The sequence below is a fragment of the Ptiloglossa arizonensis genome, chromosome 8 (assembly GCF_051014685.1).
Source record: "Ptiloglossa arizonensis isolate GNS036 chromosome 8, iyPtiAriz1_principal, whole genome shotgun sequence".
In the NCBI taxonomy this organism is placed as follows: domain Eukaryota; kingdom Metazoa; phylum Arthropoda; class Insecta; order Hymenoptera; family Colletidae; genus Ptiloglossa; species Ptiloglossa arizonensis.
Genome location: NC_135055.1, coordinates 18359215 through 18386915, shown reverse-complemented (window position 1 = coordinate 18386915; position 27701 = coordinate 18359215). Strand labels below are relative to the sequence as shown.

The 27701-nt window shown below is 37.8% G+C and overlaps 4 protein-coding genes across 13 annotated transcripts; 2 read left to right on the top strand and 2 right to left on the bottom strand.

Annotated features, from left to right (window-relative positions):
* The first annotated feature begins 58 nt into the window (after positions 1 to 58).
* LOC143150485 (uncharacterized) lies at positions 59 to 4566 on the top strand. 6 transcript variants are annotated; one of them, XM_076318773.1, is made up of 6 exons: positions 59 to 177; positions 274 to 432; positions 547 to 797; positions 1664 to 2026; positions 2094 to 2307; positions 2586 to 4566. In XM_076318773.1, the coding sequence occupies exons 4-6, from the start codon at positions 1695 to 1697 to the stop codon at positions 2796 to 2798; spliced, it is 759 nt and encodes a 252-aa protein (XP_076174888.1). In that variant the 5' UTR covers positions 59 to 177; positions 274 to 432; positions 547 to 797; positions 1664 to 1694; the 3' UTR covers positions 2799 to 4566. The 6 variants fall into 6 exon arrangements, with proteins under 6 accessions (XP_076174888.1, XP_076174890.1, XP_076174892.1 ...); XM_076318775.1 differs by lacking the exon at positions 274 to 432; XM_076318777.1 differs by having other exon boundaries at positions 274 to 797; positions 1503 to 2026.
* Positions 3078 to 19335, bottom strand: Nak (Numb-associated kinase). 2 transcript variants are annotated; one of them, XM_076318765.1, is made up of 14 exons: positions 19217 to 19332; positions 18973 to 19145; positions 18365 to 18480; positions 18118 to 18251; positions 17940 to 18051; positions 17656 to 17859; positions 17471 to 17574; positions 17235 to 17367; positions 16417 to 17002; positions 15990 to 16335; positions 15774 to 15912; positions 15063 to 15312; positions 14854 to 14901; positions 3078 to 8710 (listed from the first exon to the last, which is right to left on the bottom strand). In XM_076318765.1, exons 2-14 carry the CDS (start codon positions 19130 to 19132, stop codon positions 6609 to 6611), a joined length of 4434 nt encoding a protein of 1477 aa, XP_076174880.1. In that variant the 5' UTR covers positions 19133 to 19145; positions 19217 to 19332; the 3' UTR covers positions 3078 to 6608. The 2 variants fall into 2 exon arrangements, with proteins under 2 accessions (XP_076174880.1, XP_076174882.1); XM_076318767.1 differs by having other exon boundaries at positions 15783 to 15912; positions 18973 to 19335.
* Positions 19237 to 24430, top strand: Pbp95 (proximal sequence element A Pbp95). Of its 4 annotated transcripts, none has more exons than XM_076318768.1 (2): positions 19237 to 19635; positions 19905 to 24430. In XM_076318768.1, exon 2 carries the CDS (start codon positions 20041 to 20043, stop codon positions 22819 to 22821), a length of 2781 nt encoding a protein of 926 aa, XP_076174883.1. In that variant the 5' UTR covers positions 19237 to 19635; positions 19905 to 20040; the 3' UTR covers positions 22822 to 24430. The 4 variants fall into 4 exon arrangements, with proteins under 4 accessions (XP_076174883.1, XP_076174885.1, XP_076174884.1 ...); XM_076318770.1 differs by lacking the exon at positions 19237 to 19635 and adding an exon at positions 19646 to 19753; XM_076318769.1 differs by lacking the exon at positions 19237 to 19635 and adding an exon at positions 19649 to 19789.
* On the bottom strand, positions 20946 to 26765 carry LOC143150484 (lipase maturation factor 2). Its single transcript, XM_076318772.1, has 10 exons — positions 26510 to 26765; positions 25996 to 26179; positions 25817 to 25918; positions 25558 to 25751; positions 25297 to 25475; positions 24962 to 25211; positions 24685 to 24890; positions 24359 to 24596; positions 24016 to 24232; positions 20946 to 23947 (listed from the first exon to the last, which is right to left on the bottom strand). Exons 1-10 carry the CDS (start codon positions 26601 to 26603, stop codon positions 23668 to 23670), a joined length of 1944 nt encoding a protein of 647 aa, XP_076174887.1. The 5' UTR covers positions 26604 to 26765; the 3' UTR covers positions 20946 to 23667.
* Between the last annotated feature and the right edge of the window lie 936 nt (positions 26766 to 27701).

Here is a 27701-nt window from a genome sequence, read left to right as displayed (position 1 = left end):
AGGATGCACAGTTTGCGGCACCTGGATTACTCTTGTGTCAGTAACGCACGATAATCTTATCAAAGTTTATCTCCCTGCTGTTAAGTATTCTCGCGTTTCACATCGGTCGTGCAGGTTTTGATCTGGCATATATTGAAAAAGAAACAGCAGATAGGAAGTGAGAAACAAGAAAAGAAGGTAATGCTTGATTAACTAAAATTTTCTCATTGTTAATCAGAGGTCCGGATTTCGTCGCGCTTCAGGTACAAAGTATATCTTTCTTTATGTCATTAGATGTGTCATACCGTATGTACATAAGTACGTGTGTACGTATATAGTAAGTAAGATACGACATACTCGATTCGTGAAGTAAATGTAAAGGAGAATTGAAGCGAAACGAAAACCAGCCGTCCCTTTCCGGTTTCTCGTGTCCGGACGAACGATTTTACACTGGTTAGAACTCTATCGTGAAACCATGAATATTTATTGGTAAAAATAAATGCGCGACAAGCCAGTCGCACCGAGTAAATATTTGTCTTTAATCACTACGATCCTTGGCGTTCGTAGATATTGCATCGATGAGTATTAATGAAAATCCACGGCTTATTTGAACAAGAAGAACACGCAACCAGTATACACGGACGCACGGACGAGATCCTATGTGCCAAGGTTTCTCTCGACTCGACGGGAAAGTGATACCTTGGAAGATAAAGTATTTATATTTAGGACTTTTTCGAATCGTATTAACGATTAGGAAGGAGTTCGATTGTTTCCCCGAGATACAACGCCGCGGTAAATTGTATCAATTTATCGTAACGGTAAGTAATTATATTCTTAATAAATTTTCTTCGTCGCGAGACACGATTTATATTTAACGAATAAATGTACATAGACGTGTCATGGAGGAATAGATGAATTGAAAATAGATATCACCGATACCTCGTTATCGCTTCAATACGATCTTGATCCAGAATTTTCGCGCAACTACAAATATTTAAAGTAATGCCGGTCTGTTCGTTTCTTACTCGGTCCGGTTTAGTTTACACGATGCGCGAGACTACGGTGTACCTGTTTCTTATTAACTAATATTAACAAATCGTAACCGAACGCTTCGCCGGTGTTGTGTAAAAAAATCGAGATCACCGGTCGAACATGTGTTGTTCTTGGTTCGTCTGGCGATTTAATTTCCGTATACCCTGTGTATATTGGAAAATTTGAAAACTCGTCGATGAATCGTTATCACAAAAATAGTACCTCGGTGAAACCGTGGCTATGAAAATATTTATCCGATTGAAGCTAACCATTCGTTACAACACTGGGTGTATCGAGGCCGTAGAAAATTTTAGTCGGGCACTGCTCTTCGTCGTAGACGGTTCCTCATGTTTGCGTCTTCCCCGAAGTCGTTTCTTTTCTCAAAAATTTTCTTCCATTCTTCGTTTCGTTTTCTCTGTGTTTCGTATATTATCGTTAATAGTATTCGTTGGTATCATTCGTCATTGATTAAGGAAGAAACGTTGCGACAGTATCCTGACTTGACAAAACTCGGATGATTCGATGAGAGAAGAATCGATGAGGATTGAAAGAGGAAGCCCGATTATTCTGTCGATATCTAGATTGAAAATGCGACATCGAGGGGAACGGAGGTACGCGATATTATTCGTTGGTATTTCGTATTCGTTCTCAGGTGGAATTCTCTGCTCACGAAAGGGAACGCGATGAAAGAATGGCGAGCGGAGCTCATACTCGGTGGGCTCTACGTCTCATCCGCGATCTTGTCCGTGGTGTCGTTGATCAGCCTGGTTACCGTTTGGCAACATTGGTCGTGGACACTGAACATTTGCATCAGCATCGACTGCGGTTGCATACTGTACGCCATTAACACCTTCAGCACGTTCATGGGAGGTGACGTGAAACTCTGTCACTTTAGCGTTTACGGCACGATTCCTGCAATTTTAATCGGTTTGTGTCTCGGTGGATATCACGGTTATCGGTGCTGTGTCAATAGAAATTTGGACGAGCCTGTGCAAATGTACGATGACACCAACAGGTACGCGAGAACATATTTTCGTGATTCGTTTGCGCAAAGAAAAACTAACTAACTTCGTTTTCCGTAGAAACTTGAACGATACTCCGAGAAGGGTGGTGGTGGTCCGAGCTAAAAGAAGAACACCGTACAAACAATGGATGCCCGCCGTGTTCCTCGCTATTTTGCTCTGTTGCTTGTCGCTGGCGCACGCGGTCGTAATGACGGATGGTTACTACAAAACCTGCGAGCAGTACAGAAGAAGACTCATACATTTTCTGAGCGCAACTGGTCGCGAGGCCGAGGTAGATTGTCTATGGAAGTACAAAATAGTACCAAAGTACTGTCTGTCCGTGAGCAGAAGGCTGTCGAGCGTTCATATCCCCACTCTAATTTATCAGCTACCCCACTATTGTGCGCAATGTCGCTATTGGCCAAGGGCAGTGACGAAAATCGACAATGAACGATGGTAGGAGAGCTGGTAAACTATAATGGGGATGTAAACACTCGTTGGCCTTTTTCTCACGTACGGACGGTACCATAGTGTCACCTGTACAATCACGTGGCGGTGTTTCTTTTACAGGTGATACACAACAGACTTTCGTGCGGAGCGATCTTCGACTTTATGGATTATCTGCAACCAGACGTGACCGATTGGAGACACAACAAACAAATCGACACCGGCTTCGCTCTACGATTGGCAATAATATCCACGTGGTTGAATTTCTGCGTTTGGATATGCGCGTTCCTCTTGAACGTCATCATGGCGCGAAAGAGACTCTGTTGTCGCGAATGAAACGACCTTCCATGGATTGAACCCGGCTTTAAGGTTATTTGAACGATATTCGTGGAACAATCGAATCATCGAAGCGTTCGAATATTCAATTGCAATGATATTCGACGAGCAGTCGCAGCCCTGGTCGAAACTGATATGCATAAGGGAGAACTTTGACCGACCCTTAGCGATGTACCGTCCTGTGATACCAAATTTTTACACCGATTGGTACAATGGTTCCTTTCGTTTGTTCGCTTCTTACGATCTGAACCATTGGTAGATTAAATAATATACATCGTCTACATACACACGAGCGCGCATATATTCTTCTTATTTACTTACACTAAATGCATAATGGTCATACAATTATCGCATAACAATACAGTTAGTTTCAGTGCTCCACACACTTTATACACAAATAAGATCACTCGTTCATATCGCCTCTTTCTGTACACTGGTGCAGTTGTCTTTTTTTTTTCCCTCCTGCTTATTTTCTCACAATTGACAATGCCATCGACGTAACTTTGTATACCGCGTACACTTTATTTCAAACATCATCACAAAGCATCACATTTTTACAACCTTTTATCCGGTTTCTTTTTTTTTTTTACATACACGTAAGAAAACCCCTATATATCGATCGGTTAACGAACCCGCGTGAAACAACAAGAAAAAGAAACAAATAGGAAGAATGCGTTTCAGAATTTATCACGCGCGCGTACGCGTATGTATATATACACGCACGCGCATACACACGCACACAAACACACACACGCTCGCACATTGCGCACAGATACTCGAACATATTACTGGAATTGTTCAACAGCCAAGGCAGAGAAATACGAAGAGTAGCAAGTCTCCTTAAATGCATTCAACGAGGAATCCGTTTAGTTCGAAAATTGTTCAGCGACAAATTTCGTTTCTCTGCGTCAACTTTTGAAGAGGACAAGGATCTTCCTCCGAACCTCTTATACTTCTACGAATAACGAGGGAATACCGCTTCACTGAACACCGTCAAATAAATACTGCAACTGGTCTGGTCTGGTGTCGAGGGCAGTGACAAAATTTAAGTAAAACTCGAAAATGCGTTTCTTTCCTTTACATTTTCCCATACCAGGATTAATATATAATATATACATACATATAACAACGAGCAAGCAATGTGGAATGTGTAATGTTACTATACTATCGGCAATGCGTATCACTGAACGATGTTCTGCTTGAAACGGTATAACGTATCGTTTATACTTTTACGACGTACAAATAAACCCTCCCGAAGCACCAATCTTTTACCCTACCAATACTGCACGAATACGCGGTTCCTGCCCCATTTGTATCCGGTTACGTTCGATCCGATTAATTACAGATGCACGTTGTTGTACCTACGTTTCTTTTTTTTTTCTTTCTTTTTTTTTCATCGTCCGTCATTCATCCTTTCAACGCAATTTACAAGATCAAAGCTTATCGTTCGTGCGGTTAACTTCCATAGCTACGTATAGGAACTGAAATTCCAATAGAATTTTCATCGTTAGTAACTCCTTACGGTTAATACAATTGACTCCGTTTATATTCTAACGCCCCATTGTTTATGTACTATACAACAGCAGAGAGTACAAGCTTCAAACGCTACTTAACAAAGAAAGGCACCTAATTATGTATTACCTAGTATCTACATTTCCATTAGATAAATACGCACGGTATCGGTTTTTATACGCGTCTGTGAACATACATGTATAAATTTGTACACGCACGCGAATATATGGGAATATAACCGATTATTATGCGGATACTTTTATCATATTGTCTAATATTTTTCGTCACTGTTTTTCGTTACGGTCGAACTCTATCGGACGATCCCCAACACTTGGAAAACAGGTGCTGTCGAACGGTTTAACGAGGCCTGTTGTCTTTCTACGATGTCACGATATCGTTTCACGGTTTACACGGTCAACGGTGGTGGAGGGGGTTGGGTGGTGGGGAATAACTCTGACAACCTAAGAGACAGGTACTGTCTCCGTCGACGGTACTTAATTCTTGTACTTCGTAAGAAACTATAAGTAATAATAGCACAGAACGGTGGTGGTCCTCGTTAAAGCCATACTACGATTTTCTGTACCAATTCTTCTTCAAGAGAAAGCGACCACAGCTCGTCCCAGTTTCTCGAACCACCTTGTACGCGCAACACCGCACACCCTTGTCGCGTATTGTGCTCTCGGTGCATCCTAACAGGCACGATGTTATCGATACGAGACGAACGGAAAGTTATTCGAAATTTGGAAATTTTCGCAGAAGAACCGTTCATTGAATGCGTATTCTGTACAATCGTACAGTACTTGATTACGTAGCAATTGTCAAGGTTATCGTTTAGAGTTTGCTTTTCGGCGAACGAAACGATCGATGAACAAATCGAAAAGAATTTCCCGTATCTCGGCATCGCGTATAAATTCGTTTCTAGAACGGAATAAAGCGTTCGGTGCTATTTCTTCGATGCTACGCTGCGGTTACCTGGGTCTGTCTCGATGTTCTAAAAGTCGTAAATACCTCGTAGCTGTATCGGTGTCTGTATAGCCACGGAATGTAGTGTCTCTGTTTCGCAAGATTGTTTCCTCGGTGAAGTCTGAACACGCACGATTAATGTACTACGGTACACACACAATAAAGTTTGATCGTGTACGTTTACTGTAGCTACTAATCCATAGAAAAACTGTTTCATTGGTAAGAACTGCTAGATCGTAGTAATAGTAGTTGGTAGTAATAGTAGTAGTAGTAGTAGTAGTAGTAGAAATCTACAAATTTCAAAGTACAAACGTATCGAAAATGTCTGGTTGCAAAAATAGACGCACGAGCTTTCTTTATCCGAGCTCTATACTCCCCCTCCACCCGTTCCTCTCGCCGTTGCAACGTGGATTCGTTCACTGTAAAAACATCCTGACGAATCTACCGGTGTTCGTTTTAGTTTATTATACCTCGCGTTGTCGAACCCGCGAACAGCACACGCGAATCGGTACCTCCTAAGTAACGGTATGTACGTACACGTTTTACAATGGTTCGATTCATGGTTTTCCAACCAGATAGATTCTGGCAGTTACTGGTACAAATGCTTCTTGTTATAAACTAATCCACGGCTATACACGATCGCTAGATTCTCTTGGGAAATGAATTGAACGAATTGCTTCGATCGAACTATATACTCCGCGCGTACGTTGTTTCTCGAAGGAAAATCGCGTGGAAATTTTTCATGCACTTCTTCCAGTTGTCGGATGTCCTTTGATGCACGTTGTCGTGTAACGTCGTTTCCGGTCGTTGTCGATGCCCGGTTTAGCGTCGCGTACGGTGTTACCTCGCTAACCGATCGAATCTTTCCTTCGTTAACCGAACCGATGTCTAGTTACTTCCCTTACTCGCCTTACAAAATACGTACCAACGGAAGTTGGACAACTCCCGTAGTATAAAAATGATTAGAAACAAAGCACATAGTAAAATTATCAAAATGGTTTTCGACCGACAATTCACGGTCTTCGAAGCTTACAAGGAATGACAATTCAACAAAAGGAACTACCGAAACTGGAATACAAATTTCTCGATACTCTAAAGTATCTCGGCTAGCGAAAAAGACTGAATCTTTGGAATGAAATCGATTAACGAGGGAACACCGTGAACTTAAATCGAGTGCCTTCGATCGTTCCCGTTAATTCGTAACAAAACGACGACGTGTAGCTGCTCGAGTAACAATCCGAGCTCCGTGGTGGTGAATCTCCGATGAAATCATGACAATTTCTTCATACCCGTATAGATATTCTTGGTGAAGCTTCTCTTCGTTCCGTCCTCGTCTCAAATGAACGGGTTGCTTCGTCGTTTCAACGAACCGAATCGTTTCTCGGGTTCCCTGACCACCTCGAACGGCGCGATCCTCTGCGGGGTTCTGATCTGTTTCTCCTCGTTCTCGTCGCTAGGAAAATCCTCGAAGCTCATGTTGCTGAAACCAGCGGCGGCTACCACGGAACACTTCTTCGTCTTCGGTGATTTTTTGTGACACGCCGACTTGCCCTTGTGCGGCAACAGGCTCGACGGTAATACATTGACAACGTCCCCGTGATTCTCGTCGATGAGATGATACTTGGACCTCTCTTTGAACTTGTCCTTCTTGTGCCTCGGCGGGTCGTCCGTTACCAACGGTTCCGGGGACATCGGCGAGACAATATTCGGCGTGATGTCCGGTTTCGAGACGCTGTTCACGGTCTGCACGGTGATGCGTGCCGTGTGTTGACCAGGTTGGATCGAGTATCCGGTATCCTGCGGGATGGACGTACCTCTGGCGGTGTTTGACTTGTCGGACAGTATCGCGTTCAGTGTGTCGTCGACGAAACTGGTCATGGGGATCGGCAAGGGTGGTTGCGAGTAAGGTCGTTGCACAGAACTGGGCCGTTGTTGCTCGATGCTTCTCATCGGAGCGAACTCGTCGAAGGGTATGGAACCGAAGAGGTCCTTTGAGGTCTTCGAGTCCCCCTCGTTGATCAAATTCGAGTTCCCGGTGATCGTGGTTTGCGGCGTCAAACGACGTACGCTCGAGGCACGCGTCTGCGCGTTAACGTCCTCGCAATTCCCGTACAATTGCACCCGATTCGCGAAACCTTGGATCGGTCTGGTCTCCTCCTCGGTGACGTAATTCGAAACCATGCGATTGGCGAAAGGATTCACGAATCCGCTCGGGCCGAAGGGCGACGAGCCGAACAGATCCTTCGCGGTCTTCTCTTCGTCCGGTCGTTCCTTTTCCTCGTCGTCGGTTCTTTCCTCGGTCTCGTCGATCTTTCCAGTAATGGTCTCCACGTTGACGATCCCGCGAAACGGTGGCGATCGTTGCGCGTCACCGCTTGGAAAACCAACGTCCTCGTTCCCGGTGCGTCGCGGTAGATCGTATTTCGTCGGATTGCTGTCCACGTCCGTGTCAGGTACTATCGACGAGGCGAAGATAGGTATGGACAATTGGGAGGGCGAGTTTCTCGTGGTCCTCGCGTTCTCCTGTCCCACGGTCTTCTGTGTACCTTCTAGGCCGTCGTTGCTCCTTCTGCCGGGCCGTGAGAACGGTGCCAGAGCGAACACGTCTTTCTCGAGTCTCCTTGGTCGACCGTTCTTAGGAAGATCGATGTTCTCGTCGTTCGACGTTTCCGAGCTACCCGGTTCCTTCACCGAGACCGATTTCTGACCGTATTGTTGGTCCTCGAATGGATCACCGTACGATTCCTTCGGTCTGGAATCCGGATCCAGTTCGTCGTCGAGTAACAGTGGTTTCTCGCCGTACTCGTGACCGACGATCGGGTCCACTTCGATACCAGAGGTCAATTGTTGACCTCTGTAATGCCTCTTGATTCTTCTGTAATCCTCCTCGATCGGTTCACCGTAGACACGAGGGTTGTCGGATACGTCGTCCATTCTCGTGCAACTCTCGTCATCGCGGTAGTCCTCGTCCTCGTCGACTTCCAGGTCGTCGTCGGTGCATTCGTCCTCCTCCTCGTCGTCGTCGTCCCGGTTTCGGTTCTTGTCGATACCGTTCGTCGCGCGCGTAACGTTACCATCGTTACACTCCTCGTTCAAGTCACCGATCGAACCGATCCAATTGTTCGGATCGTCGTTCTCGGTTTTCGGGTTCTTCGTCGCTTCTTGCATCGCTTTCCTACGTCTGCGTAACATCACCCGTCGTCTTTGTCGCTTGATACGTTCGCGAGTGACGTCCTTGTCGCTGTCGCTGGACGCGTCACCCGCGTTGAACGGCAGTTTCTCGTATTTGGATCGGTTCTCCATCGGTACGCGAACGAACGGCAGTGATACGGGACAGTTCTCGTTGAGGAGGATCGTTTTCTCGTTCACTTCGATCCGCTCGATCCCCGGCTTCCATTGCTTCAGCGGTAGCCTCGGTCTACCGTTTACGGACTTGCCTGGAAAATATAACACGATCGAAACCATTAACGTTCGTATTGCTCGGTACACGATGACAATAGTAGAATGACAGCGGTGGGAGGAAGGCATGGCTTATAGAACAGTTATCGGTTATCAAGCGACTTTGAATCTTGAGCACTCTGCGTTAAACAACGAGTATCGATCGAAAAAAATATATTTATATATTCTGCCGAACGAAAGATTTTTTTAATAAAAAAAAAAGAACGAGCTCGACGCGAAGCGTTTGACGCAGTCGTGTGGACAGTGAAAGACAGTCGAACGTAATACTCGCAAAGTCGATAAAACGTTAATTATAGAATGTAGCGAGTAACGAGTTTCGCAAGAACGCCTGTTACAATTTTCACCGACGGTACGTAACGTGAATTGAAAAAAGGTACGAATTATTAAAAAGTTTCGTAGATCGTTCATCGGGTGGAATGCGACGGTGCTCGAGAAGAGGAAAGAAAGTGTCTGTTAATTCTATTCAATTTCGCGCGCAATTCCTCCTTCGTGTTTTATCTTCGATCGGTTTCCTATCGTGATCTACGTGTATCGGACCGATACTTCACCGCCGGAACGAGTGTTGAAACGTTTAATGAATATTTTTAAACCGCGCACGCCTCGATCGCTGCCATCGTGCTATTGATACGACACGATTGTTCGTTACTTAACAATAACGACACGCACCGACGTTTACAACAACAACAACAACAACAACAACAACAACAACAACAACACGGCTTCTCTCAGCGATAACGACGCGCTGTTAATTCTCTTTGTTCGATACCATATTATCAACCGTAACGAACACCACTATTAGCAAACGAAACAAGCGATTGATTTTGTTACTTCAATCGACGCACTTGTACTTGCCTGGTATTCTTCGCGGCTAACGAAGCTGAAACTCGCCGGTACTTACCCCAAGAAAAACCTTCTACCGTTAAAAACTTCCTAACACGTGCATCTTGAGCGATCGAGTGGCACAATTTCGTAAAAGCGATCGGTTTTCAATTAATTTCATACGTTGTTGTCTGTCTACACGATCCTCGCAACGGTGCGACGAAATTGCGACATCGAATCGTACAAACGATCGCTTCTCAACGTATACGAGGTACGGTTTCTCGCGCACCGGGTGAATTAACGCTACTTCGGTGAAGTTATGCGCACGCATTATTTTTCTTTTCTTTTTTATCGTCTTTTTTTTTTTCTATTTTCCTTTTTTCCCACAAAGCAATCTAGCTATAAAATAAATCAGGGGAGAAACGGGAGATTAGGTCTGATTAGGTCTGCTACAGACGGTGCATTACGCTGTTAGAATTGTGCGTGTTCAGAGTTATCTAGCTTTCAGCTTTTGGAGCAGTACGGTTTGCGACTATCATGCTAGAGGCTCGCGATCGGATATACACAACGAATTAACCGGTTTCTTTTTCACCCAGTTTTCTTCCCCACCCGCTGATCCGCTCCGAGATAATTGTTAGTACCACCACCAATCACCACACCACTGTCGTCGTACCATCACCGTAAGGTCTGGAACAGTCCTAATCAGATTCAGGGGTTCAAGGATAATATGCGAAAAAACGCAGTAATGATCTTCGTGTCGAAGTAATACGATTCAACGTACTGATTAATTGTTATAGACGCTGTGACACAGAAAGAAAGCGGTTATAATTACTCGTGACACAAACATCGAATCGTTTAACGAACGAAAGGATTGCTGCGTTTTGCACCATTATTATTATTATTATTATTATTTTTTTTGGTTTTTTTTTTGTTTGTTTGAAGAAAAAGAATACTCCATATGCCATATGCTAACGTACACGTTTATTGCTGTAACATTTGTTATCTTAATACAGCGAGAAAAGGTGATGTCCAAAGATTGTCGGCCTCCTATAGTGCTTTTTTTTTCTTTTTCTTTTTTTTTTCGTTCGATATACACGCGGATTAGAAATGCACGCCGTGGGTTCGTTGTACGTTCCATCATGCTCGGAGGAAAAATTACCGTGACAATTACGAATCGATTCGTCGTGACATCGTTAAAGAGACGTCCGAGATACAAGTTTCACGAGGTAGCGGCACAATGGGAGGCAAACGACACGGGACAATTTATTGAAAGCCCCTTCTTTCTTTCTTTCTTTCTTTCTTTTTTTTCTTTTTTTTTTTTTCTTTTTATTTCAACAGACGACGAACCTTTTGAGAAACGAACGAACGAACGAAATCGATCGCGCCACCTAAACTCATTAGGTTGTTCCAGACAGTGGGGAATAAATGTGGAATTTTTTGCTTGTTTGTTTGTTTCTTTTTTTTTTTTTTCTTTCTCCGTTTTCTTTTCTTTTCGCGTTAAACGTACACGCGCAACCGTGGGAGCAAAACGCGCGTGAAAAAAGAGAAAAAAAAAAAAAAAAAAATCGTTCTCGAAGTTTCCCATGCGGTGTGAAAATTCTGTAACGCTGACGAGCCCGCGCAAAGCACCGGATTTTCGGCTCGACGTGAAGTAAAAAATTAAAAAAAATGGGGGGGACGGAAAAAAAAAAAAAAAAGAGTGGTGAAGCGATAACGGACCGCGTTTCGCGTTGGAAACCGCCGCGCAGAGAACAACGATTTCCGTGCGGCTCCGCGTGAACGAAATTCTCCTCAATTGCTCCGCATTTACTGAGTAGGCTAGTTAAGAATAAAGCGGGACGCTGCGTGTTATAGCACAGTTACTAAATGTTCGACAGTGTCAGAAAGTACAAGTATGATACAAATGTGTGCGTGCGCGCGTATGTGTTTTTGCACAGGCCACAAAAAGGAAGAAATGAAGAGAGAGAGAGAGAGAGAGAGAACCGAACAAAGTTACAACGTACAGGCAAACAGGAAAGAACACGAACACCATTGCAGAAATAAAAAAAAAAAAAAAGTAATAATAAAGAAAATAAAAAAAAAGTAAAGAAAAAAAAACACAAAATAAAAAGAATGGAGAAACAAAAGGACGAAAGATACAGCGAGGAGCAGAAAGCGCCAAAGTGTGCTTCGAGCGCGTTGTGTGAATATTGTCAATCGTTCGCTATAATATTACTACAAGTATATGTACGTATACACGCACGCAACAATCTTATTTTTGCGGGACCGTTTAATCTATACAAATAAACATTGAACGCGTATTCGCTTCGCGCGGCAACATACGCGATTCTATACGTAAATACGTTTCACCCGACACTTTTTTTTTGTTTATTTACATACATATTTACGTAATTTGTCCACTGTTCGAGTACCGTGCACAAGTTGACAAATTGAACGTGCCACGTGAAAATCACGAGCGTGTCTCGTTCGAAAGCATGTTCGATTTCTTAGCTGTTAAGTTTCTTTTGGTCTATCCACGCAACGTGGATACCTTATTTCGAAGATACACACACATGTAATGTAGCAAGTGACCCACTCGGCCGGCTCTAGAATGGCCGAGTTGCAACACGTGAACGGAAAAGAAAAAATACACATATACATATATATGTGTATAAAAGATATACATATATACATATATGTATCTATATATATGTATGTAAAGAGTCGAACGTTACTCGTATTGGCTACGCTTAATTTACAAACTGGATGACACTACACGGATTAAATTTTAATCAGAAACTGACACCGTCCTGTGCTTCGCTGTTTCGATATCAGGATTTCCTCGTTTGGCAACCAACGAACGATCGATTTATTACTACCATAAATACCTCGTTCGTTATCTGGTTTTGCAAAACTTCGTCCCACAAGTGAAAATCTCGTACATCCGAGTCTGTACGTACACGTACGTACGTACGCATACACGCAACATATAATAAACATACAACGTATCGTTTGAGTAAAATGAGGCCTTAATTATGGAGTAGGCACAATACGCTCAAGGCATTGATTTACTCAGACAACGGCACATTGGATCGCTTATGCATAACGTGCGCAACAATCTTTCGCACGTTTCACACGTATATCTGGTCACGTATACCGGATGAATCACTCGATGTTAAAAGCTTAAGTATCGTCGTGGTTGTTGACGACACCGAGAAAAATGTTCGAGAAAAGAAAAGATTCGACCGAAGATGTAAATAGCACAACGAAAATAATAAATTTTAAAACGTTACTCCAGTCCCTCTCCTTTCATTTTAAATAGAATTTTACGATGAACGTTGCAAGAATAAAGTCTTCGAATTTTAATGCTTTTTGCGCGCAAGTTTTACGTTAAAAGTGGTGTAATCGCGTAGCGTCTATTATTTGGACATTTTGAAAATTACAATATCGCCCTATCGAACGATACGTTTCTTTTCTCGGGGTTTTTTTTTTTTTTATTTATTCGCATCGTCGACAAACAACGGAAATATTTTCAGTTCCAACGTCGAACGATTCACTCCGTACACGATTATCTTTTCCAAAGATTCTCTTTTTCTTTCGTCGCAAGAAACGAAACGTAAATGGATGGAAATATTTACCGGACCGAAAAGAAAAAAAAAAAAACGGTAACACGTAAAATGTTCTAACGTGTATGTGCTTCGTTTCGATTAAAAAGTTCGACGCATAGAATCTCGCAAAATTACATCCCAAGACGAATACGTTAATAAATGTTGCAATTTGTGCGCGACCGTAACTGAGCTAAGTTGCGTTGTAGCGCGCGGATCGTCAAACAGTTCATCACCGGAAAAAAAAAGAAAAAAAAACAACCGTAAAATTGTTTCTAATTCGGAACGTCTCAAAATCGACGATACTATCGACAGGCACAATCTACTGAACTTTTTTTCGGCTCGCGAGTTTTCGATCGTTCTACAAATGTACACGCACGAGAAACGCCACTCGATACACTCGAAGCGTACCATCTAACAAAGATACGTACAATAATAACAACACGCCCGACACTTGGCGTAACAACAACGATTGAATCGATCCCTCGCAAAATTGTCCACTATACAATCACAATTTTTTTTCTTTTATACATTCCCCACAAATATTACCCTCGTTTTGTATGCTTCCCACCCCAACCCCACCCGAACTCCATTTGTGCCAACATATGTGGTTAATACACGTTCGTACGAACTTACTTTTGTATCTTTGGTAACTTAAATCGTTAAAAAAAAAAAAAAAAGAAAAAAAAACATTTTATGAAAGACACTCGCACGCGTTGGGGCGCGAACGTTGATTTATCTTTAAATTGAGCTAAACGATCGTTAAAGTTATCATAAACCAGTAATATTCAGAAATACCAATAACTTGGTTACACCGGGACGTCTACTATACATCTCCGAACCGAGACTTTGTATCCTGTTCTGTGATATTTAAGGAAACATCGTCCAACGGTTGTATATTCACCAATATATTATTTTTCGTGCTCCGTCACGCGGCAGCAAATTGAGAACTTAATGAAATCTAATTACGTTGATGTACGCTAAACGACGAAGCTCACTAAATTCTTCGTACACCGATCAGAGATCTTCCTTTTGTTTTGGTCGTATTCGCTTATACTTAATTTCGTAAAGCGTGCCTCCTCTACGTCACAGGTAACTCGACTATTTCTCAAATCAAGAAGTATAGCGTTAAATATACGAATGATTATGCACAACTGCATAAACGCGACCGATGTCTACTATCTACACCGGATAAATTATATTATATCTTTCTTTTCTTTTTTTTCTCCTCTTTTGCCTTAAATCTTTAAGCAAAGATAAGGAGACAAAATAAGCCTGTATACATTGCATTAAGAATTTGATCCTGGATTTCCCTCTTTATGTGCCACCCTTTAGAAATCGTGAGAAACATATTACAAAAGAGAGACATACGAAGAACCGTAATCCCTGATGTTTTCGCTTTCATAACGGTAACCTTGATCGGTATCGACACAACGCGTTACAAATCACATGCTTGTGTATCACATTCGACAGCACTTTTGGTTGAAAATAGTCTCGTTGTCTTGGACAAAAATGTACATTAAGAGAAAGTAAGTTTAAACTAAACACGACGTTATACAGCCCTGAGTATTATTTAACTACGTTTCGAAGAAAAATTAAAATGATAAAATATCGATTACGCGTATGCTTATATGGTTACTTTAAACTGTATACAGACTCATAAAGGAGAAGACGAAAATGGAATAGGACAGTATACGAAGAAGGAGTCTATGCATTACCTCCAGCAAGTGCCGCAGTCTTTGACCCAATTTTTTTCTTCTTTCCTCCTAAAATCAAGTCGAAATATTAGTTAGTGGCAATTTTCACAAAGGTGGTAAAACAACATTGTACGATTGTGGCAATTAATTACTGTATATCTCAATAATGCGGACAAATTATTAATTGTCTTTGTAACCGAGGTCAATAAATTCAATTTAATGAAACTTACTTGGCAAACTAAAAGGCGCGGATTCGAATGGATCTTCTGGTAAGTCTGTACACGTCATAACAAGACTTTCGCGGCTCTTTACGCCGCTAATACTCGTATTACTTCCTCTTCTAATTTTATCAAACTCTGCGCCGAAAATATGATCTTCCGTTAGTTGATTAAAGGGTTGCACATCTTCGAATGGATTCCAAGCTGCTACGTCTGCACTTAAAGATCTTCCTTCCGTAGCTACCACGCTCGAAAGTTCGCCCTAATCGAAAGTTCTTCATTATATAAACCATTTGTATATTTGTATTCATGCGCGTGTGAACACGCAACACGTAGAACATTCATGTTATTTCAAACCTTTCAGTATAGAATGTATTCGTGTGGTTTCTAATCTTCTCCTAAATCGATGAATACAACATCAACTGTACTCGATTTAAAAACTACGAGATATATGTATATTTAACCGACTTAATAGTTAATTATTTAACAACGGTGTGGTGCAGAAAAGGGAAACGAATAGACTACAAACGATGTAGATTCGAATGCATGAAAAAGATAAAAACGATAATTCGAAAATTATAAAATGCGTCAACTTTGAAAATATGTGTCAACTCAAAAGAAAGGATAACAAAGATTTTAAGAGAAAATAATACAAGTGCAACGATAATGATAAAATTAACATCAAGGTAAATTAAAATAAATCTGTGCGCTTTATGTACTTACAATACGTACATGCGAGGCACTAGTTCCCAAACAGGGCCTTATGTCGGGTAAAACTTCGGGTGAAGTACCATCCTCCGAACGTGATTTCACCGATGCTTCGTAGGGCGCCAGAAATTGTGTGGTTTCGCTTGCAAATGCTCTACATAAACAAAGGAATACATTCGCGCGTACGCTTTAATTTGCGAGAATTTGGCCTTGTAAGAAAATGTAACGTACTTGTTGAATGCGCTTGTATCGCTAACGTTTCTTCTGTGACGCGCAGAAGACAATGTCGGGCTATCGGGTGGAGAAGCGCTCGAACTTATATTCTGACTTAAGCTCTCCGTCTTATTTACTGGCTTCGGTAAAGTTGGCGGTGTTATAGGAGTTACCTTGTTAGGCCCAGTTGAAATACTCAGCTTAGATGCTAACGAAGTAACAGGTGTGAACTTCGAAGGTGGACAACTAGCAGAAATATTGGGCGCTTTGGGAAGAACCTTAGAGGGTTTGGGAGCTACAGGGGGTGGTATTTTCGTGGGTGGTGGCATAGTTCGAGTATCGTCTTTGAACGGATCTGGATATCCTGTAAGGGTAAACAACAATACGATCAAATATAATTCAATTGAACTACGTAAAAATTAATATCTTTTACGAGGTTCTTTACCTGATGGTGGGAATAACGCCTCTAAATTTTCTTCATTCACGTTCGTCGCAGACTTCGAATCAAAGTAATACGTACTTTTTTCCTGAACAGCCACTGGAGATTGTCTGATCATAGGACTTTGCGATTGGTGACCTTGTGCCTGTACGAAGGGAACATTTTGACCGGGTGTGCAAACTTGCGATGAAGTTTGAGTAAAAGGTGACTGCGTTGACATTTGATGAGACGTTTGCGCATTCACCGGTAACGATTGAACGGTTTGTTGCGCACTCTGTCCTAAGTAAGACTGAGGCGCGTTCAATGAAGTAATTTGCTGACCGATCTGAATGTAGGAAGCCGGAATTCCGACAGAATTTTGCGACTGCACCTGATTTCCTTGACCGGATATTTGACTCACGATCTGACCGCTTAAACTGATAGGTCCCGTGCTCACAGCCTGCCCTTTTGGTCGTTGTCTTGGTGTAACTGAAGTACCTTCAACGATACTTACAGGAGACGATTTTGGTGTTTTTACTAATGACGATCTTTTTACATTTTCTGATTCCATAGGTGGACTGGATAATGATTCCAAAACGGGAGTTGGAACTTTCTAGAAGAATAAAAAAAAATCGTTAAAGCTAACGTACATACATATTCATCTACAATACATTATATTGCCTGGAACAGCTGAATAACATACAAATATTTTGCTTGAACCAGCAAATTGAATGACAATAATTACAAACATCGTTATGACCCCTAATTACTTTCCCCTGTTCTTATCATACCAAAATTTTAACCGTCTATGGACGACGATTAAATAATCAATGTCATATACGTACGTGTAAGTTCTGTACAGGACATTCCTTGCCCTGGATTTGAAAAGCAATTGCAGAAACTTGGTAAATGTCAGGGCGGCTATCAGGATCCGGCTCAAGCATATAACGAATCAGACAATGAAGGCTTCTACTATATCTATATAAAGTTGAGTGTAGTTCTAATAATTTTATTATGTAAGGTGTTAAAAATAAAATGTTTTAGAAGAATGTACATATACACATGTATGCAAAGCACAAACCTTGAATTATCTGGTATAGTAAAATTTCCTGACTGAATTGCAAGCGTGCTTTCTCCAAATGGTAATGTGAAAAAACAAAGTTTATACAGTAAACATCCCAATGCCTGGAATTACGAAATCTTTATCTGATCCATTTTATAAACAATTCCACTTATACATTAAATACTTATATAAATTGACCATACCCATACATCAGCTTTTGTCGTAATAGCTTTCCCACAGTACATATCAACCATTTCAGGTGCCCTATAACTAAGAGTTGTATATTTTTTAATTTCCTCTTCGACTACCGCAGCACCCTGTACAGCAGGATTAAGAACTTTTGCTGTTGCCGAACCGAAGTCGCATAAAACATAATGACCAGCATCAGAATATAATATATTTTCAACCTAAAAATGTAGACATATTTCCATATAAGTATATTACAAAATATTACTGTAAAGAAATAGAATCAATGCAAATAACAAACCTTTAGATCTCTATGTATTATTGGTGTTTGACAATGATGCAAGCGTGATACAGCTTCACAAACGTCGCAAAATATTTGTAGGACTTCTGATTCGCTGAAACCAGTCTGTAACCTGCAAGCATTGAAGTAAAATTTTCAGATTTTTTCTTAGATTTTATTTAACAAATGTATTTGTTACCTATTGTTCATCATCTGAAGAACTTGAGATTTGCAATAAGGCATTAAAAGCAATAGTTCGTGTACTCCTCCACCTATGTAAGTGATACTACTGTCCACATATCCTATGATATTTTTATGACCATTCAAGTTACTCTATAAATAAAAACATTTATATAAATATTATGAAAACAATTGAGTTCATTTAAAACATATATATAATTTAATAAATTTGTTTCAATAATTTTATGAATAATTATACAACTCACTGCAATTTGTATCTCCCTCTTACATACGTTGAGGTCATGTTCATTATTAACATACATGCGTTTAAGCGCATAACGTCCGCTTGAAGATTTAACCAAAAATACAATAGCAAATCCTCCTATAATACCAATATTGAAACATAACTATACAATTATATTAATTAGCTAAACATTGACCAAAAATATATCCAATGTGCATGTAAAATATGCAATCAAAAATTTCTTTGTTTTTCTATAATTTTTCTTGCATTTAAATATCTTTCTCGTACAAGCATACATTTCTTATTACTTTTCAAATTCACTTATAACATTGATGATACCGATAGATTTTTTAATACATACACGCATGGACAGATTTACATAGAAACATTGGTTGTAGATCTTACTTCAGGTATTAAACAAAAGGTATTCACTATGTTTAACCCAAACCCGGCAAATGACGATTAAATGAACATATACACTCAATTTATTCTTCCTATGTTTTCCTTATTAATAATGCATAATTAATGTTGTTTTTACGGAGCACGTATAAGAAGTAAATGAGATAGTAGAGCGTACGAACGAAGTGGTAGAAGGGATGATAAGTATTCAAGGTTGAAGGCAACACGTACCTTCGGCCAAAACTTCCTCAACGGTCACTGTATAACGTCCCACCACAAAGACCTTTCCCAAATAACTGTTCGGTTCCTTCGACGTGTTTTCGATTTTTGAAAATAGTTTCTTCATATTGGACACGTCGTCGGCCCTCCCAATACCGAACCGACTTGACATAAGGCCTCTTCTACTACTTAATTTTTAGATGTACAATATGGCGAGTTTAACGTCATGAATCAATTATACTAATCGTACTTGTACCTTCCAACTTTTAAATCACAACGATTTTCGTGATAAGCCAACGCCAGTGAACTTAACCAAAGGAAATAGTTCGAGTCATGATAACAGTTAACGTACTTTACCCAGCCGACATATTCAGGCCGTACAAATTGCGCATGCTCCACTCTGCAGGAGCTACGTCGGAAACATATGTGTACAACTTCCGCTCGAACGTCAAAACTTTCTTGCTAGTTGTTTTTTTTGGATCGGCTCTTATTCGATCAAAAACATCATATTGTTTATACGTTCGTATCACAGTGAACCTGTTCTACATTTTCTCTTAATCGATGAACTATAATTAGATATTTCTTTTTTTGTCTAATTTGTGTGGCTTCTTTTAAAACACACTACAAATCGATCGACGTCATGACCGTGTGATTCTTTGTATGAAAACGAGACAGGTGAAAGTTTGAATGCACAAGCATTCCTTTACTATAATTTTATTATTGTTTTGCATTAGCTAAACTTTTTGGTAATCCTACAAATCACATAACTTCGTTTCATTTATATATTTAATACGTATGTACACATTGTTTAAAATGTTATACGTTGAAGGTACAGGTTTCGTCGTTTCTTATTTTTATTTTCTTCTTTTATTATTTGTATTTTGTCTTTGAATTCCGTTACACTATACAATATTAAAACTAAATTTTATATTTATTAATTGTAGACTCTCAAGAAAACGAATTACGTTTCAATGGACATTCATGCAAATTTAATTCTCGCTTACACTGTCTTTTCGTCGATTAATCGATAATAACGTATACAACTGCCGGAACCAAAGAAATCAATGACTTTCATCGATCATGGACAAATTAACGGACGATGAAAATTTCGACGAAATACTATTATTAGGAAGCTTGTCACCTGGATATGAAAATGAAGATCATTTTGAATGTACTTCTAGAATTGAAAAAATCTTACCGGCAAGTAACTTGGAGATATCTATCAAAGGTTGTACACTACAAGAGAAATCTCAATATCAAATTAAAAATAAATGTATGGAATATGATGTTGAAGATTGTAACAGTCTGCTGAATTTCAACAAACAGATAATTTCCTTTTTATTGGATTTGAAAAAACACATAACCTATGCTCTTCAAAAATGTGAAAAAAAATTGACTGTGGTAGAAACAAATTTACGGAAACATACCGTTGGAGATGCAAAGATTTTGATTTGCAATGCTGGCATACCATACTTCAAAGATAGAAATTATTTTTTTGCTCCTAACAATGACGATGAAACATTAAAAGAAAGCCATAAGGAATTACAAGTCAGAAACCTTCCTAAAGTTACTCCATGGACAACGAAAGAAAGGGACACACTTTTAAAAGCAATACAAGAAGAAGCTGCTACAAATGTGTTACATTCTCAAAAAATAGAACGTAGCAGGATCAATGATCCAACATTTAAATTAATGTCCAAAAGCAAAGAAAAAAAGATGGCCACCAAAAAGTTTCCACCTACAGATTTCATAGACATGGTTGGTCCATTAGGAAACAGAGAATTTGATTGGTTTAAAATATCATCTATTCATTTTGAAGACATACACTCACCACTTGATTGTCGTGTAATGTGGAATGTTTTTCTTCATCCTGAGATCAACAAAAACTATTGGACAAAACCAGAAGATATTAAGTTAAAAGAAATTGCAAAGAAACATAAATTTCAAAACTGGGACAAAATTGCCAAGGAATTAAATACAAATCGTACTGCATATCAATGTTTTATTAGGTACAATACAACAAAAAAATTACCTAAAGTTCGAAACTGCATTTGGGAAAATGGAGAGGATGAAAGGCTTTTAAAATTGGTTGATATATTTAAAATGGGTGACTTCATTCCTTGGGGTGAAGTAGCCAGCTGGATGCAAAATAGAACCAAGCAACAAGCTTATTTTCGATGGACTTATAGCTTAGCCCCATATTTAACGAAAGGCAGATTTAGTAAATCTGAAGATAATGTATTGAAAGATGCTGTTATTAAATATGGTCCAAATTTTCGTAAAATATCAGCTGCATTAATGCCTAACAGATCAACTGTTCAACTTAATTATCGTTATCAAATATTAACTACCAATGAAATTCAAAATTGGAATGTATGGACACTCGCAGAGGATTCAAAATTGCTTGAACTCTTTGATCACTTTGGTCCAAATTGGTCTAAGATATCTGAAGCATTTTCATGCAAAACTAGAACCCGGCTAAGACATCGACATGCAGCTTTGCAGAAATATATTAAGAAGGGTATTTCTATTGTTGATTTACATAAGAACCATTTGAAGGATAAAAATGAAAGACCACAAGAAGAGAAGAAAGAGGAATCTCTGCAGAAAAATAGCAGCAGTTTAGACAGAGATTGTAATAATGATGTAGATCAGGAATTGATTGAATATTTCCATATGAAACAAGCAACAACAAACTCTATTCATAAAAGAAAACCTTATACAGCAGAAGAACTTAAGAGTAACGCAAAAAATTTGTACAATACATTGCAATTGTTGAATGCCAAGCTTAATATACCTGATGACATTAATAATTTAAAATTAAATGATAGAGAGAGACAACTCCTATGTTCTTTGAAAGAATATGCAAGAATGAAGGATGATGAGAAGAGACACTTTGAAGTTATAGATAAGTGTAGTTCACTTATGTTTGGAACAAGTTGTGATACAGAAGAAGGTACTCATTATGTACCACCGCCTCCTTTTGATTCACAAATAAAATTAAAGAAATCAAAGGAAACTCAGTGCATTGATTATCATCTAAATACAAAGAATGCTTTTTTAGTTGTAAAACCAATAGACTTTGACACGCCAGATTTTGTGATATCTCATATCGGCGGCAACGAGCAAGAACTGCAATTTCAAAAGCTTAGCCATTCGTTTGAAATTACTAGTTCAAAGAGTAAACAGGCTACATATAACATCCAAAAGTTTTGTACTTTTCCAACTGGTATATCATTACAACAGAATAATAGTAATAGTACTAGCAATAGTAACAATAGGAATAATTTAAGCGATAATATGTCACAAGAAACGAAATCTATCATTTGTTATAAAAGTGTCTCTGGTACCACTTTTGAAAGTAACAGTACTCGTGATCATAACTGTGTTAAGTTAAAAAATGAAAATCACATGGAACCACGTGAAAAAACGACTAAAAATGCCACACTATTTAGTACATTTGAAAAAATTCAGCATTATGCATCAACTTCCAGCATAGAAACAACTGGAGGACCAGAGATACCCTCAATTGAAGCAACACACGCAACTTTATTTTGTTTTAAGAATTTAATGTATTTGAAACAATTGAATGAAACATGCAGTAGTTCATATCAATTTTTCATGAAATCAAAGAGATTTCAAGATTCGTTTAATTTATTAGAAACACGCTTGGAGCAATTATTTAAGTATCCAATTGGTCAGTCAAAAACTTTATTACCGGAAGTTTACGTAATGGATGCATTTTCTTATGATAATGTTGCACCAAAAAGAAAAGCTTCTGAAATGTCAAAAATATTAAAAACGTATAAAATAAAAAAGTTACGATCGTTTAATAAAAATAGTAAAAATCTAACACGATAGCATGATAGATCGACCTTGGTTTGTTAATTTCCAAAAGATACTACCACACGTCATTTTTAATAACCAAGGTATAAAACACGAAGTCTGCTTTGTTATAAAAAAAACTATTTGGAGGAATCACATTTCTCAGAAAAAGTTTACAAATTTCTTTAATCATTTAAAGCTACATACAAGCAAAGTTTCAAATAAATTTTATTCATCAAGTATGTATGTATCGAATTTCAAGTCATGTATTTATATTTATAATGCAAGTTAGTAACTGATTAATAACCATTTTAAGATAAGTGAAAAAAATCTATAAATACAACAATCGTTTCCTTAAATACGATCCAAACATTTCTTCAATCGTTTGTTTTTCACGTAAAAAATGCAAAATAAATATATATTTCTTTTTAACGAGATGATAAGAAGCAATTTTAAATACGTAAATTGACAGACAAATGTTAAAAAAGAATGGTGCATCGTTGTACATAAGTTTTACAATTTGTATAAAAATTACAATAATGTAAACAATTTTAATTACGTAGGAGCAGTAAAATGCAACCTCGTAAATTCAGTTTAAACATTTTCCTTTCAAACATTAATGCAAAATAAACATAGCGTATTTTTCTATATTGCTAAATGTCCTTTCAACGATATTCCCTAGACATAACTGTTATAGGTAACAACCACGCATTGTACTTTATAATTGCGAGATTAGTCCTATCGAGTATACGAAGGACAAATAACGAATAGGAGCATCGAGATTATTTTTATACCAATAAAAATAATTCATACGCACAATTTAGAAAACTCCTTATTAGTCATTACTCGTTGCTTAGAATATTACAAAGACTAGTTGGATTACTATTTCTTCTTCAAAAATGAATTATTGTAGCCGGTCATAATAATTGCACAACCTGCTGTAAAGACTCCCCACAAAAGGAGACTAGCCTCAATTTTATGAACTAATGATCGAATACTATCAAGAATTAGTTTCAGTGGTTCATTTGTAATTTTGAAAGTTGACTTGTCTCGGATGATTTTCATCTTTGTCAAATAGTCGATAATAGGTAAATGATCATGACTAAATATCGGAAAATAGTTCCCGACTTTTTCTCTTGTCCACCAAGCTTGTTTGTTCCACCTAATGAAAAAAAAAAAAAATAATAAGTAAACAAAACCCCTGTATAATCCGTGTATGGAAATACTTACGACTGGCTCCACGGAGTGTAATGATAACGGTAAAGACTGGCTCTTATATACAATGGAGGTTTTTCACGAAATGGATTTTCCACGTTATTCATTAAAGCCATTACTTCAGGCTGACCACTTAAAAGACGATAAGCTAACGACATTAACCATGGTTTCTGATAATCAGTACTTAATGCAGCAAACCACATTTGCCAATCGAGACGTGGTTGATGAGGAGCTGCAGTCATACATGTACAAATATGTTTCAATATTAGTTATTAATTGAATGTTGAAAAAATATCAGAGAAAGAAATAATAAATAAACAAATACAAAATAGAAACAATAACGTTATTAGCAACTCACCGACAAAGGGCAATGAATTATTAACGTTTCCTGGCTTATATAAAAATTCGTATTCTTTCCATGATCCATCACCATTACTGCCTTCGATGATTACCTCTGGTCTACCACCCATTCCGGTCATACGTCTAAATAATCCATAACTATTCACTAACCGAAGGTGATCAATTTTTCCTTGAATTTTTCTTAATTCAGTCGGTATTGTCGAATTATGAGAATTATGTAGTGTAGCATATGGAACCTAAAGAAGACAATTATTATTTTTATCTCCATTACAGTAAATTTCAGTTTTTAAATGATCACAAGTAATTCTAACTTAATTCACTTACAAAACTTAAAGCAACAATAAAACAAACTGCTGCTGTATACAAACTTGTAACAAACATTGTAACAATTTTATTTCGCAATCCTTTAACAGTTAATAAAGAATTAACTGTTGCATCTGCTATTGCAAAACCTAAAGATACTATTCCAATACTCATAGAAATTGGAACCGCACGTGATAAAACATAATCAAATTGCTCTTGTGTGAATGCTAAAAATGAAATGTTTGGTTGTAAGATTATCAAAACAATTTATCCATTTAAGTTGTAAATATATACGTACCAATATCACTTTGAATCGTCCAATTATCAGTAATTCTAAGATTATAATACACATAAGTTCCATACAAAATTCCTGCATAAACTAGGATACACAATATTGTAGAGAAATATTTTACAAGATTGTAAAAATTGTTATTTGATTTTCTCTTGTAGAAAAATTGATCATCAAGTAAAGAAATACACAAACAAATAGTTAGGAAGTTAAAAAAATTATAGTTTCCTGTTGCTATAATGTGTATTTGAAGGAACATCTAAATAAAAATTATTAAATGAATAGGCATTGAAACTATTGTGTAATAGTTGTATATAAATAGTTAATTCGTTGGATATACTTACTTGCATATAAAAAGCTGTTATTCTCACTTTTCTATTTGGGAAGAAAAATAAAAATGGAATAACAAGTTCAAAAATATTCACACCCACTGTAGTAAGGCGTAAAAACCATGTTGGCAAGTGATGTGCATACCATGCTAATGCTGTAGGTATACCTTGCGATTCAAAATATACATTCAGAGCTAAAACATTTTCATAAGAACATGCATACTTCTTTTCCATGTTCTTATAATTTAAAGATATAATTTTCTTAAAATATTATACCGTCTAATTTCCACCATATTGGACAACCGGAAGTAAGTTTCACTACCCCGCTGGAAAACATTAAACGAAAAAGTAACCAACGTATGGTCCAGAAGGTTACAGCATCACTTGGTGTGTTTATTTTTTCACGCTGAGAATACCAGAATGGTGCTATTAATATACATAAAAATCCAGCTTCCAGCAGAAGCACATCCCTGTAAAATATACATCTAAACTAAGAAAGAACATATAAATTTAATATAAAATATTAAATACTTGCCATTGATACCACATAAATGTTTGGCCAATCTGATAGACAGAATAATATAATGACCAAAGTAATGAAAATACTAATGCAATACAGAATCTTTGTGATACAAATCTGTAACCAAACATAATTGTTATTAATCTTGTTCCATTATTGTTTAAACTATGAAAATATAGCTGAAGAATTCTTACCCTGCAAAGGAAAGAATAACTCCAAAAAGCGATAATATATCTAACATATATTCCACATTTAATCCAAGGTAAGGGGCAAACCATAATAATGTTGGCTTTTGTTTTAATTTTTGGAGCAAAGGTGCTCGAGCTTTAAGATCCACCTGAGTTCTAGCTGGTAGAATCCCATTATCACCATACAACCCTTTTTTTATTTTTGCAACAAACATACAGACACATTAAAAATTATAGTTTTCTGGAATTCTCTTTACATTGATATTGTAGAGTATTACCAATGTCACAATTGAACAATTAATTACAAAAAGTTGCAAAGTTCAATTAAATCGCGAAATTCAATTTCATGTACCACGTTTTGTTTCAAACAAATTTATTTGAGAATTACAAACGAAGTTTTTCAATGTAACTTTCGATTGTTAATAAAAATATAGCCAAAATTACACAATTACATGTATGTAGCAAAAAAAGAATAACGAAAAATAAGGAATGAAAGATAAATAACTTTTCGAAAACTCACCCGGAATTTGTACGTAAAAGCTAAGGAACGCAAAGAGATATACAATACAGATTCCTCGTAAAAATAAATTACGAGTATATCGTACTTGTGCCATCACAAATCCGTTGTAATCTCTATCTAGTTTAAAATATCAGTTACTCGTTTAAGCATGAAGAACGACAAACTTGTAACACGGCGACAAAGACTATGTTAGGTATTTTATACACAACGTCCATTCGAATCCTACACTACGATTGCAAAAGCTATTAGTCCTCTGGATTGGTGGTTCACATGAAGTATGCATATATATATATATATATATGGTATACACACAGACACACTCTACAGTTTCTACTTTTGACAATCACATAATATATTTAGAAAATAGATACAAAATCAAGCAAAGACGCCGAGTATATACAATTAAAATGTGATTGTAAATTTTTGCAACAAAGTCTGATAATCATTTAATAACTACTTTTTTCAATATAAGTGAAAAAAAATTATTTCCTTTGCATTATTAAAATTGACTATATCTATGTTTACGAGTCATGAAAAATGTCATTAAATTCATACTATGAAACAATTAACACTTATTGTATCAGGCTTTTTTATATTATTGGCTGTTAATATTAAATTACGAAAATATTTGATAACATTTTTTCTTTTCATAGATTAATACTTAAAAATAAAACTAAAACATAATGTAATTTTCGGCATTTATAACCTTCACAGTACCAAGTTAAAATTGTATCAATCATACTCTTTAACAATAAAATATAAACAATAATTCTGTATTGCTATAAATTAAACGCTATACGACTGTCGTGTAAGAGTTTATTTGACCATTACATTTACAGGGAATTAATATATCCTAATGACATAAAAATTAAACTTTAAATTATTGATTTTTCAAGTGTTTTGTGATATTGTTCTTCCATTTCTTTCAACTGTTTCATTTGGTTTTCTTTATTGAACTCCTCTATAAAATTTTTCAAATCCATCTGTCGTTTCTTCATTTCAGGGGTATAATAACTGTCTCTTAGGTTATTTAATTCTTCTTTAATACTCTCCGAATGGTTGAAAATATGAAACATTCCAATTGGAAATGAAATATACAAAATCATTCGTCCAACTTCCAACTGCCAACTTCCCATTGTTTATAAATCTGTAGACACAATATTGATATGTAAATATAATGCCAATGCATGCA